General features: G+C 41.0%; 1 protein-coding gene and 1 pseudogene across 1 annotated transcript; one reads left to right on the top strand and one right to left on the bottom strand.

The window, feature by feature from the left end:
- Positions 1 to 315: 315 nt before the first annotated feature.
- On the bottom strand, positions 316 to 2,813 carry LOC111343874 (transmembrane protein 267). The gene is made up of 2 exons (XM_022951069.2): positions 2,406 to 2,813; positions 316 to 1,493 (listed from the first exon to the last, which is right to left on the bottom strand). The coding sequence occupies exons 1-2, from the start codon at positions 2,748 to 2,750 to the stop codon at positions 1,158 to 1,160; spliced, it is 681 nt and encodes a 226-aa protein (XP_022806804.2). The 5' UTR covers positions 2,751 to 2,813; the 3' UTR covers positions 316 to 1,157.
- A 4,698-nt stretch (positions 2,814 to 7,511) lies between these two features.
- LOC148740856 (uncharacterized) lies at positions 7,512 to 10,888 on the top strand (annotated as a pseudogene).
- Positions 10,889 to 15,639: the final 4,751 nt, after the last annotated feature.

The following is a 15,639-nucleotide window of genomic DNA, read 5'->3' as shown; positions in this document are numbered from 1 at the left end:
TGTTCGCTTTGAAAATAAAGTTTGTTTGGAAATTGCAAGTAATGTGTGGGGAATTTAACGGATTCTTTATTATAAAACAAATAGAGAAGCCTTAACTGTGCTCTGTTCTGTAGTAAAGCACTTAGGAAGCGGCTACAGCACTCAAAAAGTGGGGAGAAACACGAGACGTAGTCTAGTGTTTTTCCCCACTTCTTTCGTGCTCTAGCCGCTTCTGCGTGCTTTACTACAGAACAGAGCACAGTCAAGGCTTCTCGATTTGTTAAGTATGACCTCGTTTGACGAGGCTGACAGACGATTGACAGTACAGTAGTCAAATCCGGTTTGTGTTGCTGTGATTTAATAAAGCTGCATTCTATAGACATATAAATTATGGTCATTCTTTAACTCGCTTGCAAATCATCAAGCAACGATATCCTCAGAGATACTATGCACTTGAGCTTAAAGGATAAGATTAAGGCACAACTGCTTGATTGTACCTGTAATATTCTCCAAACTTGTCTTTTGATGTATAGTTTCATGTCAAAGATGTGTTATTCTTCATAAACACTTCCCATCAGTTGTTTTGAGGCACTCAAATCAGACTATTTTGCCAGAAATTTAATGGCACAAACTAAAGAAATGAGATTGAGTGGAAGACAATATTGATTGGTTATAAAAGAGCATAAAGAGCCTGGGAAGGGGTAGATAGGAGGCTTGTAAATACTAAAATGAAAGATAGATTATTTCCCTCAAGTAGTTTATTTATCCAAGTGCCTCAAATGCCAACCTCATGTTTGCAGGCTTAAATTTGGCCCATATTTTTATTCACTAACTCAAATCTCAGTTGTCAGTTATATGCAAGTTATTTCTCAGTAGACTGTTAAAATTTTTGACCAATTATGATTCATAAAACACAAAGTTCTTTTAACTTTAGAGCCTACATAAGCTAAAAGTATTTCAAGACAAGTAAATTTTACATCCTTCATAATTGAGTAACAACATGCCATTCTGTCATTGCCAGAATTTTTTAACTAGTAACTCCCTCTTTTTTATTGTTTAAGCCCTTTTGAGTTGCTCAAGCTGATATATTAAGTCATAGAATAAGCATTTGAATAAAATCTCTCAGTATTTCCTTATATTTAACAAAAAATGGATAACTTTCTCTATTCAGGTACTATTCATACATCCAGCAGAACTGCATTTTGTTTCGCTATAGGAATAACAGCCAGTTTGTCAATGTTAGCTTTTGTCTCTTTGACAATAAAGGGTAGGGCTACAGTACAACAAATGTATATCCAGTACGGCACAGGTGGAGTACTCCCAAGAGGCCAAAACCATAAGCCACGCCTGTTTCCATCGCGTAGATGGTGTGAAATAACAGCGACTGCAAACACGTATGGAAGGGATCGAAGAAAGTAATTGTTCTGTGCAAGCCACACTTGTAATATTGGCACCACAATGAAGACAACTGTCATAGTGTGAAGAAATGGTCTGTGGTTAAGTTGAAGGGCATCCTGTACAATATAACATTGACAACTGATAAATAAACATAGATTGTATTCAATGGAATTCTCAAGCATTTATGCTAAGTGCAGAGCACATGACAAATTCAATCTTACACTCTCACAATGAAAACTTTGATTTCTCATGCATTTAACGTTTCAGATGGTTGGAACATATTCCAACAGTGTAAAGTTCTTGAAATGAACAAAGGAATGCATGTCTTAGCTACTTCAATTATTTTACATTTTTTCAGGAGACCATGCCCCTGGGCACTCACTCTGCCAGCAAATCAATTTAAGAGTTCTGCAACATCCCTGCAGCAATATTCTGGAGTCTCCTGGTTGCAGGATGAACCTCGCAGTTTTCTGCAGAGTTTCACATGGATAGAGCATGGATTCAGGTATTTTGGGGCAAATTAAATCAATTGTACCTCTATAAAATACAATATTTTCAGGGAGGTTTCTGATCAAGGATACTTACGTTTTCTTGCTCACTTCTTCAAATAATTTGTGCTCATTTTACGGTAAAAGACACACTGGCAAATCATATACTCTAATCATGGTGATCATTGCGTGAAATGGCCGATATCTAACATGTTGGATATATAAGCAGATCAATTCCCTTGTATTTATCTGGTGTGCCCTGTAAGGAAATTTTCTTGGCTCATCACTGCGAGTCGATCCCCATTAAAGTTAGGCAATCAGAGAGTCAATCATAAAAAAGAATTCACCTCATGGCTTTTCTAAAGGGAGCCTGGGGGACAAACTTGAAAGGCCAAGTTGCGATTGGGATGAAAAAAAAAAAAAATAATAATCTTAATGCCCCTTGCATAATTGTCCCAAACTCTAAAAATCCCTTCGTGTTCAGTCGAGGCTATAGAGGCACGATAAAGCCCTCTTCTTTAACTGAGTATTGTGTCTTACCTGAAGTTTGAAAGATTTAGCTGCAATAAAATGATCGATATCGACCGCACAAGCAATGACACCACAAAGAACCCCGTCGATCAGATCTCTTCGGACATGGATCTCACAAACGATACACCAACTGAAGAAAGCAATGATCCCATGGGCAGCATTGTCAACAAGAGCTCCAATGTAAGTGGCGTACTCTCCTTGGACTGATAAAAACATGGCGTCAGTTCCATAACAAATGCATCCAAGAAAAATATATGGTACAATTTGTAGGAGTTGGTGAATCAGTGCAGGAGGAAAACAGTTTGACACCACCTGAAGGAGGAAAAAGATCGAAGAATTAACGTAATTCCACATCACGAGAGACCATCCGCCATATTGTCTTTCCTATTTGGTCCCAAGCCCCTTCCTACTAATGTTATGGATTGGACTTTCAAATGAAGGACTGAAGAAAGTTTCTGAAGAAACAACGACTGGAGTACCCGAGTAAAAGAGTCCCCACGAGGAATCGAACCTCAAACTCCCGTATTCCGCCCTCAAACGCCCAACTACGCTCTCCGATGCTCTATCGTGCACGGAATCCGAACACCTGAGATTCCAGTCCTTACGGGGGAATCATAATGATTTTCTTTGTCTTGCGCTCGTGACAAGACAGAAAAGAATCTTCCCCCATTTTCTTTCCGAGCTTATAATTCAAAATTTTCCTAACTCTATTAACTTGAAGAAGCTTTCGATATTTCTGATCCTAGCATGATGTGAATGAGTGTCATATATGAATCACCGTAAAGTCTCTGTTGATTAGTGGGGGAGCATTGGGGCGCGGAATCAAAATATCCTCAGGTCCGACACCGGGTACCAGCAGATGATGAGTGTCATTAATCTTTGGTTAGTTTGTTTTCCTATGAGGATGAGGTGAAGGGGAGTCTTAAATTTTCTAAGTAAAACCAAAGTTCTGATATTTGGAGTACCACAACTACTGTGGAGTCTTCCCGCACCATTCAAACTAACATTTTTTGATAAACAAATATCACGTGAGACTGCCGCCAAAGACCAAGGCGTTCAACTGGAGGCAAATTTCAGTTTTAACGAACGTATTACTAAGAGTTTTTCAGACTGTCTATTTAAGTTAGAACAAATCAATAGAATTAAGTGTCTTTTACTTGTGAATGCTTTCGTTTTTAGAAAATTATTATATTGCTCAAGTGTCTGGAGCAATACCAGCAATAGCAAAATTGACAAATTACAAAAAGTTCAAAACTTTGCTGGACGAATTGTTCTGGGATTTAGAAAATATGACCATATTTCCGAAGGACTAAGATCATTGAATTGGCTCCCTTTTAAAGATAGACTTAATTGACTGATGCAATTATGGTTTTCAAGTGCATTAACAATCTCACCCCAGATTACCTCGCAAATAAGTTTAGGCTGCGTTCAGTTCTTGTGTTCATGACAGGGAAACTCGATCAGCTAGTACCCTGAATATACCTTTTTACCGCTTTTCAACTGGTCAGAGGTCTTTTGCTTATAGAGGGGCGAAACTGTGAAACTCAATGAGCAGTAATCGTAAGTGTTTTAAGAGTCACTCTACCAAACCACCGCGTGAGGGGCGGCACAAGGTCGGAAAAATGGACCCCTTGATATTTTTTCCAGAGATAACCTATAGTGTGCTAAGAATCGTGATATAAGTTTTAGGTTCTAGAGTTTTTACATTTTTGAGAAAATTACGAAAAACCATCGACCACCCGTGAAGCCGAAAAATCACAGAAATGAGGTTAAATTTCATGATCAGATAATCGAACTCGCGTGAAGGTGCATAACCAATTATGGTTTTCCTTAGTTTATAATTTTATTTAGGAGGTATTGCTAAGCTGCCTTGATGATATTTTAGACTTACAATGGTAATTCCGAATTCCTGGAGAGGAAGCGAAAAGAACCGAAATTTCTAGACTCTGAAAATCAAAAATTCCATACCGTTTTCAAACACCTCAAAACATACTCGGTATTATGTAGAATTATTTCAAAATTAAATTATAGTGAGTACAAGAGCTGTTTTTGAACGTGATATAATTTTTTTCTTGGCAAAAGTTATTTCTGAGGCGAGAGGCCCAATGCAAGTTGACCCAATTTGACCTTTCGGAGCGGATTTTGTTTCACCAGGAAATGTAAACAATTCGACTAGCCTTAGCTCGCTTTCAGAGCAGACCATTGAAAAAACCCTGCCATTTCCTAATATAACTGCCCAGTAAACCTGAGATAACACTTTGATGACAGCTTACCTTCCAAATGGGTTTTTGAAGGCAAATAACTTTGATGTTCTTCGCTAATGATTTTCCTGTCTTGCTGCCGTGCTCAGCCACCGGCCTTTTCATACGGCTACGGCACCTTTAGTTTCTCTGGTTTGTGTAATATTTTTGCGGGACCTGGATCCATGTCTTGCATATAAAGCCTCCTCTGGGTACCTATTGAATGTTTTTAATGAAAAGAGGCAAGAAGTGAAGGAACTAATATTGAATTGAAAAATAGACCCAGATCGATGTCACGCAATCTCCACATCTAAGTGATCACGTGCCGCAAATACATCCGCATGGATATTTTTGTCTTGCTTTTGCTCATTTCTTCATTTTCCTCCTCACTAGCATAAAATGTTTGCGTTTTGTATTTTTTTTTTTTTGTTATCACAAGCCTATTTTGAAGGAGAGTTCTTTGTATGCAATACTTTGAATCGGTGTATGTACACGCAACACATCTACTTTTCCCATTTTCTAGTGACTGTGCAACAAACTAGAAATCCTAGCTAGTTTTAGCTCCAAAATTCAAATGCCTCGGCGGGTCCATTGTTAATGATTTCCTAAAGCTAGATAAAAGGGAATAGTAATGTATATCTGAAAAAGCTATTGGCCGCAAAGCGAGTTTTTGTTATCATTTTTGTATTAATTTATTTACCAATTTGCCCATGGCAGGTGAACACGCGAATAGGTCAACTTCGTGGTGCTTCTAACTTTTTCGAAATTATGTTGAACAAGATAGCTTTCGATGCAGAAGTACGCACACGCTTTTTAATGATTCTTCGAAAACTATCCCTTTGGAAACTGAAAATGATTTGCTTTTGGGTTCGCACGAGACATGTTTCTTTTCGTACGACCATAGAGCATGCCGTAAAACTGTTTTGAGGGTTGCCAACGAGAGAGATCTAAGTTTAAAACAGATAATAACCAAACGCAAATAGATCTGTGGCAAGCGCTTTGTTAACCTCTCAAAAAGATCTAAATATAGAATTCTCACAGAATTCGAGCTGTTACCTTTTAAAATCGAACTTGTCGATCGCTTGCCCGATAAGCGAAGATTTGTTAGAGAAGGCGGACAAGCCACTCTACAAAAAAAGATCGAATGACCCCGAATGCCCGTTTTTCCAGTTTTCACCTAAGGAAAAGAACATGAGCTACAATCTTAGAGATACGTCAGTCTCTGTCCCTAAAATCCATACTGAAAGGTTTAAGAACGTTTTTAGTAATAGGATAATTATCTTAAGATAATAGTTTCCCTTGTGAGTTTATGTTGTAACTTAGGATATGTGATTTTATCTTAAGAAATAAAGATTATGTTTATTGTTCGTTGTTTAGCAAGTGCGAGGCTCCTAACTTTTTCTTAAATTTAGTAAACCTTCTTACGTGGAAAAACTGAACTCCACTGGATTAAAATCTTTACAACTTTACAAAGATATGTGCAGGAAAATGAGTTTAGGTCTGTTTAAGTGTATTGTATAACTTGAGCGTTCACTTGGTCAAACAAAAAAATTGAAATCAAACATTAGGACACATGTGTTTACTTCTGTCGAAATTGAGTCATTTGCTCTGCGTCATTGGTTAAAGAATTGGAAAATGGAGAGAAAATGCTCGTTTCAGCGGCTAGTTGGTGGCCAGTGCGGTCAAGACCCTCGAAGCACTAAAGTCCAAGATTTAGTTCCCTTGCTAACTTATAACAAGGATATATCACCGCTAAAAAAGCTCTCTTGGGATTACCACCGGCAGCGGCGTAGCCACTGAAGTGGAACTGATTCTAGCAAGGTCTTCAATTTTCAAATGAATAAAGGCTGATAGTTTCGAAAGAAACTGTTTGGGGCTGCGTCGGTGGGAGTAACGAAATAATTTGGATATATCAACAAAGTTGAAATGGTAAATTGGCCACCGTAACTATTACAAAAGCTGACGTTTCGAGCGTTAGCCCTTGGTCGGAGCTTCAATTTTCAGTTTCCCTTCCAACATTTCTGACATGAATGTTTGTCCCGCTCATCGTTCTTCGCTGGGAATTGGGTGGCGAAGGGGTTTGGCGCGTTTCCGTATACCAGCCCAGCTGTCGAAGCACGTCCGAAAATCCCGTACTACGGAGCGTGGAATCAGTAAAGACATCTCCAGATTAATCTTGCGTATTACTGAAATATTTCTTCCAGTCGGCTTTGGTAAGTGTCCATTCGAATAAAATCCATAGACTGCAGTGTTACATTACATTTCATAAGAGCCAAGTCACATTCGGATGAGCAATGTTGAGCACTAAAATTGAATCATTATTCATTATTTATTTGAAGTTCATATATTTGAACTGCGGTATTAGATACGTGCATCATACGTATCATTATTTATTATTGTTTTATCTTCTTTCAAGGAATATTTGCAGTGAATGTAGGATAACTCTTGGAGAACATGTCAGAGCTGATTGCCAAGACCCACAACTTATTGCCTTTTCAGAGAGTATTCATGAGCTTTCTTTGGTAAGTACTAGCTATTTTGGGAGTCTCGCACATACCATTGATTTTACATGAACAGGATAAAGGCCTGAATTTCATTGAGTTACCACACAACTCTTATTCTGCATCGCTCTTTTTTAATCAGACTCCCTGATTATACTTAGCGACGTTATTGTTATGGTCGTTTTCAATCATTTATGCCACGCCTTGTTTTCTATATATTATCATGGAAAAGCCTCATGAACCGTGCGCAATACAACAGCTGACGTTGCTGTTCTAGGCCGAGGAGACGACTCTTACTCGTCCTGAACACAGTACCCCAGCCACCCCAGGAGGAAGCTTCTATTTGCCACCTAGCAACGACTTGTCCTCCTCTGAGGAGATCTCCTTTGACAGCGCACCAGCTACAACAAAGCGCGAAACAAAGTCCAAGATGCACTGACCCACTCGATGATTATTTGCGCACTCGAGAAATCAGTCCCATTCGTTCTCGGCTACAGTGGCCTTGGGAAGAAGCGAGTGAAAGAACACGACGCTGCTACGTGCGGAAGGCAAGTCAAGGTTTATCTACACTTCTACAAGACATAGCTCCAGGTGATGGTGGTTCTCTCTTCAATGCATTCTATTCCTCTGGTGTCATACAAAGAACCTTACAATGTAACGGAGAGGAAGCCACAAGTATCTCAGTCGACGAAACCATGATGAGCGCACTCGCGGAATGCTACCGTGCAGCCGACGGCTGGGAGACGCGTCGGAAAATCCTGTCTATTATGGCTGATAAGTTGGCACTGAATCAGCTCCGACACTGGATACCCGATTTATCTCAGTATCGTTTTACGGAGGCCAGACGCCACTGCTTAGTATATGGAAGGAGAGCACCAGTGCTAACAGTTCCGACGCCAAGAATGAGACTATCCGCTGCTCAAATCGACCACTTCATAGCGTTCATCACTAGTCCCCATATTATCAAAGATTTGCCTTTTGGCGAAAGAACAATCATGTTATCGACTAAAGAGACTATCAAGGTTCCAAACGTCATACGGGTGATTATCCCAGAGTGAATAGTCATCCAGTATATGACTTACTGCCAGGAGTCTGGGCTCACGCCACTGAGCCGCGCTACCCTTGTGCGGATTTTAAGCAAGTGCGCTGCGTCTGTTCGGACATCGGTTCGAGGCCTTGATTATGTTAGTGCTGCAGTTGCGGAAGCATTTGACAATCTGTGTGATGTTTTTGAAACCCTTGGAGATGTAGGAGAAGGCATGGGATGGGCGAAAAAGCAGGAAAATAATCTACGCGCAAGTAAGCGGTACCTTAAAAGCGACTTTAAGGTGGGTGTGACCCTGCGCTAGGCAGATACCCCTATACCTCTCTATGTCACTCGCCCCAAATCTTTGTCTTGTGCATTCAATGTGGCGTCTTCGATCACACACTCCCAGTTTTCCGAGTAAGAAAAACGCCCTATTCCACCTGCTAGCAGTTTAATCGAAATACCATTAAATAGGATACTTTCTATTGTTTTTTTCGTTGTTGTTGTTCTGTTGGTGCTATTTACCGCTAAGTATTTTTCAGTTTCATGGTTCTACTGTCCGGCACTCAAAGGCTGATTGCTAGAAAGGACTGACTCAATGGACGTGCCAATCGGTCCATAAGGAACATATGATAACAAAATGCATAGTCCCCTCTACTAACTATGCAAAATGTTAGAGCAAATTTCACTTGACTGTTGTAAAACTAACCGCAAAAAAATATTCCTCAGCCAACCAAGGGCGGAACCCATTAAACAACAAATCAATCAGGAGGCGAAATATGTCTGACTTGCGTTTAGTAGTGACATGAGTAAACGTGTGTTTGAGTTTGGATCGCCATTTGATTGGCTCACTAACAACAGACTAAGCTTGTCTGGCAGACATGTGAAATCTTCTCTATCTTTCTGCCAAGTACTCTTTTAAAGCAGCGCTTCTTAGTTATAACTTTTTTCAAACGTTTATGCAGGTCCACGTTTCCCAGAGTTCTACAGTAGCGGATCACTGCAGGTCATTCGCTCTAAGCGACCCGAAGGAGCCTTCGTTCCAGGCCACATGTGATCACTATCACAGTGACGTGTGTGAGCGCTGCGTTACATTGGCGTCAACTCTAAATGATATCGAGGAAGGTTTGGTTGCGGAAAGTCAAAACATGACATCCAACACGAAGGAAGAACTTGTTTTCCGAGTCAAGAATGCAAAGACCGCTATATTGGTGTGGAAGTCTCATCTCCTCCGTTCCGTCAATCAGGATGGAGCCAGAGTACAGCTTTTGGAAGCGATTGATGAGTCGTCTGTTTTAATTGTTTAAGATTGGGCAATGAAATATCTTCCTCGGAAGTATAGAGAAAGCCAGACCGATTGGTTCGGTAAACGCGGGATCCCATGGCATTTGACAGTTGCCACAAGATGGGAGGGAGGGGAGTTGCAGATGCTAACGTTCGCACACATTTTAAAGTCCTGTAGTCAAGACAGCTGCGCTGTCCTTGCCGTTATAGCTGATGTTATTCAGCAGCTCAAGATCGCCATGCCCGGGCTCAAAACCGTCTGTTATCGGCAGGATAATGCCGGCTGCTACCACTGCGGAACCACTCTCGTCTGTGCAGCAGCCCTTAGCCATGAAGAAGGTGTCAAGATCAGGCGTCTAGAATTTTCTGATCCACAAGGGGGCAAGGCGGCATGTGATCGGAAGGCTGCGACTATAAAGTCACACATGAAGATTTATCTTAACGCTGGAAATGATATCGAGACCCCTGAGCAGATGAGAGACGCGATACTCTCTTGTGGTGGAGTTCCTGGTGTTAACGTAGCCTTGTGTGCCCAAGTCCCGACTGCCCAAGTCTCGACGGTGCTGTCTTTAAAGATAGAGGGTATAACTCAGCTCAGTAATGTCGAGTACAAGGAAGAGGGGCTACTAGTTTGGAGGACGTATGGTATCGGCGATGGCAAACTCATCCCTACAGACAAATTGCGTTGCCCATCCCCATCTGACCTACCGACCCTTACCGGAGTTACTCGCTCCTACTCAAGCGCATTTACATCTGTCAAGAAGAGGCGCATAAAAGCATGAGTTCGAGATCCACCAGCCCATATCGAAGAGGAAGACAGTAACGCAGCGATCTTCAGCTGTCGTGAGGAGGGTTGTGTCAAAATATTTGTGAGATATCTATCAAAGAAGAGGCATTTACACTTTGAAAAACACAAACGTGCTCTTGAGCGATATACTCTAGTGGATAGAACTGCTGCTGGATATGTTCAAAGGCATGAGGGGGCAATGCGAAGCTGTTCCAGAGCTGGACGCAGTTGCAGAACCGCCGTCTTCTCACGATATGCTACCGTAGGGCTTGGTGCTAAAGTCGAGTGCTTCCCGTATATGTTGATTTACGTACAAGCAAAAGAACTACCCGACTGAGATTTTTCAACGAGGTGAGCGGTCAGGACGAAAAAGTGATCCAGCATCAGTTGCGCGCTCTATGATGTCTGCAGTGGACTCGCAAGGAAAATGGATGTTCAGCAGTGAAGAGTTTCTGACTGCATCTCAGGTCGCTGGATTCTTCTCCAGACCTGCGGCAATGAAGTCTCTGTTTAACGGTGATGATCTTGAAGAAGAGATTGAATGTGCCACCCAGGAGGCAACCATCGAAGAATTGACGAATGAGGTTTCTCGGGAACTTTTGCCGGCACACCCCATCATGTGGGATAAATATAATCTATGCGAAATGACCTGAGGAGGGAAACTCAACACGACCAAGTTATCGGTTGCAAAACTAAGAGACATTTGCGCCGGGTTTGACTTTGCTGTTGATGTAGCCATCAAACGTAAACAAGCCTATGCAGACAAAACTGAGGTGTACTGTAAAAAATGTTGCTGCAAAGCTTGTAGGTAAAGCCGAAAGTTAGCACAAGGGTGGGGTAGGGGGATGGGAGGAGGGTGATCATAGGGATACGTTTTACAGTATCACGACCCAAATACCACGCTAAATCCTAAAGCGTACGTCAATCGTGGGAGCACTGTTATGTGGACATTCTTCTTAGAATTAATGTCACTAAGATGCTTCAGGGAATTTATATAAGTTTGCGCTCAGCAGGAAATTTGTTTTCCCGCTTGCGCCTGCACATTTTTGTTTTCAAAATCTTCCAGCCCCTCCCCCCCCCCCCTTTTAATAAAAAAAATGGAACTGGCCGTCCTTTACCCCAAATACATTTTTTTCGCTCACTTGAAATTCAAGGTTGGTACAAAGGTGGGGTAGGGGACTAGGCGGAGTGACTAGGGTATGGTTACGAACTCTAAGCTATTTTCCACCACCCATTGAGCTGAGAAATAGCTGAGTGCGCTAATGGGAAAAACGGGAAGTTGTCCCGTTTTAACTTGAAAGAAAAACGTATTTTGAGCGAAAGCAATTGAATGAATTACTGTTTAAATATTTGGAACAAAAGACGTGAAAAAGTCTTGTGTATGTTTACATAATGATGGAAAATCTCAGTTAAATTGTTGCAGTGGCCACATTGAACCGTTAAATGCATTGCGTGCAACATTGCGTCGGAAAACTTTTTTCTCCCTCCCCTGTCAGAAAAAAAAATTAATCACCTGGTCTGGAAGTGACGAAGGAAAGATTGCGTTACACTCATTATACCGAGTATTACGTCTTGCGCTTGCGCAATTTTATTATACAAGAAACTAAATGAATATCAAGAGCTTGCTCACTGAGAGGTAGATATTGCAACTTGTGGATTGATTTCCCGGAAAAGTGTTGCACAAGCTTAGCCTGGAGCCGGCGTACAAGCTCGATGTCAAGATATTACCCTAAATTATCAGTGAAGCGTGGCAACAGAGCAATGGAAAAATTAACTGAGAACGTCAAAAGAATTTGCCTTCAAATACCCATTTGGAAGGTAAGCTGTCATCGAAGTATTATCTCAGGTTTACTGGGCAGTTTTAATGGGAAATGGTAGGGTTTTTCAATGGTTTGCTCAGAAACTAAGCTAAGGCTCGTTGAATTGTTTAAATTTCCTGGTGAAACAAAGTCTCTTCGAAAGGTCAAAGTGGGTCAATTTGCATGGGGCCGCTCGCCTCAGAAATAACTTTTTCCAAGAAAAAAATTGTATCACGTTCAAAAACAGCTCTTGTACTTGCTAGAATTTAATTTTGAAAGAATCCTACATACTACCGAGTATGTTTTGAGGTCTTTGAAAACGGTATGGAATTTTTGATTTTCAGAGTCTAGAAATTTCGGTTCTCTTCGCTTGCTCTCCAGGAATTCGGAATTACTATTGTAAGTCTAAAATATCATCAAGGCAGCTTAGCAATACCTCCTAAATAAAACTATAAACTAAGGAAAACCATAATTCGTTATGCGCCTTCACGCGAGTTCGATCATCTGATCATGAAATTTGACCTCATTTCTGTGATTTTTCGGCTTCACGGGTGGTCGATGGTTTTTCGTAATTTTCTCAAAAATGCAAAAAATCTAGAACCTAAGACTTAGATCACGATTCTTAGCATAACATAGTTTATCTCTGGACGGTATATCGAGGGGTCCATTTTTTCGACCTTGTGCCACATTTTTTCAATCTCACTCGGTCCTTACCGCCATGAGGGTCACTCTTGAAATGTCCCAAGAAATTGAAGCGTCAATTCACCAAGCTACAATTAGGTTGTAATTTAAATATATCAACAAAGTTTAAATGGTAAATTGGCCACCGTTACGATTAGAAAAGCTGACGTTTGGAGCGTTAGACCTTCGTCTTTCGCTCCGACGAAGGGCTAACGCTCAAAACGTCAGCTTTTATAATCGTAACGGTGGCCAATTTACCATTTAAAATTTGGTGATATATTCAAATTATTTCTTTACCCCCACCGACGCAGCCCCAAACAGTTTCTTTAGAAACTATCAGCCTTTATACTATTAGATTAACTTCATTATTCAAAGCTTTTATTTTTCTGATATATATATATATATCTATATATATATATATATATATATATATATATATATAGGAAGTCTGCAAGTCGATTTTCGCGTGGAACAGTGCTCAATACGTTGAAGCAGAGCAGAATAAATATTATGAGAGGAAAAAAGGACGTAACTACATTTCCCGAACTACATTTCCCGGTCGGGAAATGTAGTTACGTCCTTTTTTCCTCTCATAATATTTATATATATATATATATATATATATATATATATATATATATTTCGCAGTTACTATAGTTTTATATCCTGGACAGAAGACATGTTATTTGGCACGTTTATCGATTATCCTATGATTTCCAGAACATTCTTGATTAGTCCTTTAGGAAAGTTCTAGTGGTCTCGACATGAGTACGTGACGTCTATATATAGAAACTCGAGTTGTTTACCGTAAATTCTGGAAAATTCTATGGTGTAATGTTACTTAAAATAGTCGTGTTGTAAATCTGTAGAATCTTCTAGAAAGATTGTAAGGAACTATATAAGAAGGTGCAGTAGATTGTTGCGTTTAGACGAAAAAGACGAAAAAGAGGAAAAAAAAGAAGAAGAAGAGAAAAGGATAAAGGAAATGAAGGAGTTAGTGGAAACAATTCATTTTAAGGTTTACCACGAAACCAGATTGGTAGCAGAGCGAGGCTCCAAGAAGAAGACGAGCAAAAACTCAAGTCGCATCGATGGGTAAAAAAAGGAGCAAGAGAAAGGGAGCATTCTACAGCGAGGACGAAGATGGAAACGAGAGCCCTCAAGTCGGAGGAAGGTCTAACGAAGAAAATAACGCTGTAGAGAAGCAAAAGCAATCGAAGTCAAGGAGCAAAGCGGCTTTCACGAGAGTAAGACATGGACTTCTACAATTACTGGAAGAAGACTTACCCAGTCGCACTCAAATAAGGGAGGCACGAGAAAAGCTGGACAAGCAACTAGACAAAGTAATGGGGGATTTAGAGGCCTTGTCCACAGCGTGCGAGAAAAGACAAGATACCGCAAATGTAAGAAAGTTAAGTCAAGAAGTAGAGAGAATCGCAGAAGAGTTCACGGACACTCAGAATAGGACACAAGAGTACCTGGACTCCAGAAAAGACGAACTATCAAGTATCGCGTCGGATACTTCACAAAAGGTTAGACAGTCTCAAGAGGAAATGGTCAAAGTAAAGAAGAAAGCGGAGCAAATGGAAGCAAGCATATTGAAAGAAGAAGAAGCTATACAGTCAGAAAAGAGAAAAGTAGAAGAAGAATACGCTAAGAAATTGAGAAAACTTGAAGCTCGATCACTGCAAAAAAGAGACCAACTCGTCAACGTTAAAGAAGAAGTTAAAAGAATACAAGTCAAGATGGAAAAAGAGATCGACAAGGAGCTTGGGGTAGAAGAGGACTATGTCGGCGGGGTGGAATACAGTGATTTTGAGGAAGGCGAACAAAAGCCAAGGATGAAGATAGAGAATCAAGGCGGGTTAAAGATCAAAGGTCAAGAAAAGGCGGAGACCGCGAGGGGAAAAGTGTCGCAAGCGATGGAAATTGGTCAAGACCTTTGGAAACAGCTAAAAGGAGTATCCATCCCTCTGTTTAACGGAGACAAAACCAACTACGAGAGTTGGAAAGCAGCCTTCGAGGCATGCATTGACAAGGCAGAATACAAGCTCCTCCAGCTTAGGCAATATTTGTCAGGAGAAGCGCTCAAGGCAATAGAAAACCTGGGTCATTCAGCGTCCGCTTACGAAGCAGCAAAGAGCAGGCTGGAGGGGAAATACGGCGGGAGAAGAAGGCAGATTGCGCTGCATCTTGAAGAACTTGATAACTTTAAACCAGTAAGGCCGGGACACCCAAAAGATATCGAGAGATTTGCAGACATTCTGGATATCGCAGTCGTCAACCTGAAGGAAGTAAGGCGATACGAGGAATTGGGTAACGGGTCACTATACGCTAAGCTGCAGAAGAAAATGACGGAGCAGATGTTGGCACAGTACCATAGATGGGTGTTTGAAAGAAACAAAACAGAATGCGTAGAAACTTTATGAGAGTGGGTGATACAAGAGGCGGAGTTCCAGACCATAGCATCCGAAACGCTACGTGGAATATCAAGAAGCTCATCTGGTACGCAGCGGAAAGATCAGACATACTTTGGCCAGCCAAGATTCCAAAGCAGCCCTAAGGGTCAACAAAGAGACAGAAATCGAGCATGCAAAGTCTGCGGAGAAAGGCATCCAGTTTGGCTATGTAATAAATTTAAGGAGATGGCCGTACCTGAAAGATGGAAAACGGCGAAGCAACACAGTTTATGTTACAGATGTTTAGGAGCCAACCATGTCGGTTAGTCATGTACAAGGTCAAGAATCTGTGGCCTGAATGGATGTGTAGATACACATAACAGATTGTTGCATGAAGCTAAAAGGAGAGAGTCGGATAAGGGGAACAGTACCAGTGGTCAAAAGTCCAATGACAGCCAAGAAGCAAAGCAAGGTGCACAAGGACCAACCACAGAGGGGAGGCAGCAGAGATCCGAGAGATCATAC

This window comes from Stylophora pistillata, chromosome 1 (assembly GCF_964205215.1).
Source record: "Stylophora pistillata chromosome 1, jaStyPist1.2, whole genome shotgun sequence".
Classification (NCBI taxonomy): Eukaryota; Metazoa; Cnidaria; class Anthozoa; order Scleractinia; family Pocilloporidae; genus Stylophora; species Stylophora pistillata.
Note: the sequence above shows the minus strand (reverse complement) of the source record. Positions and strands in the feature narration are given on the sequence as shown.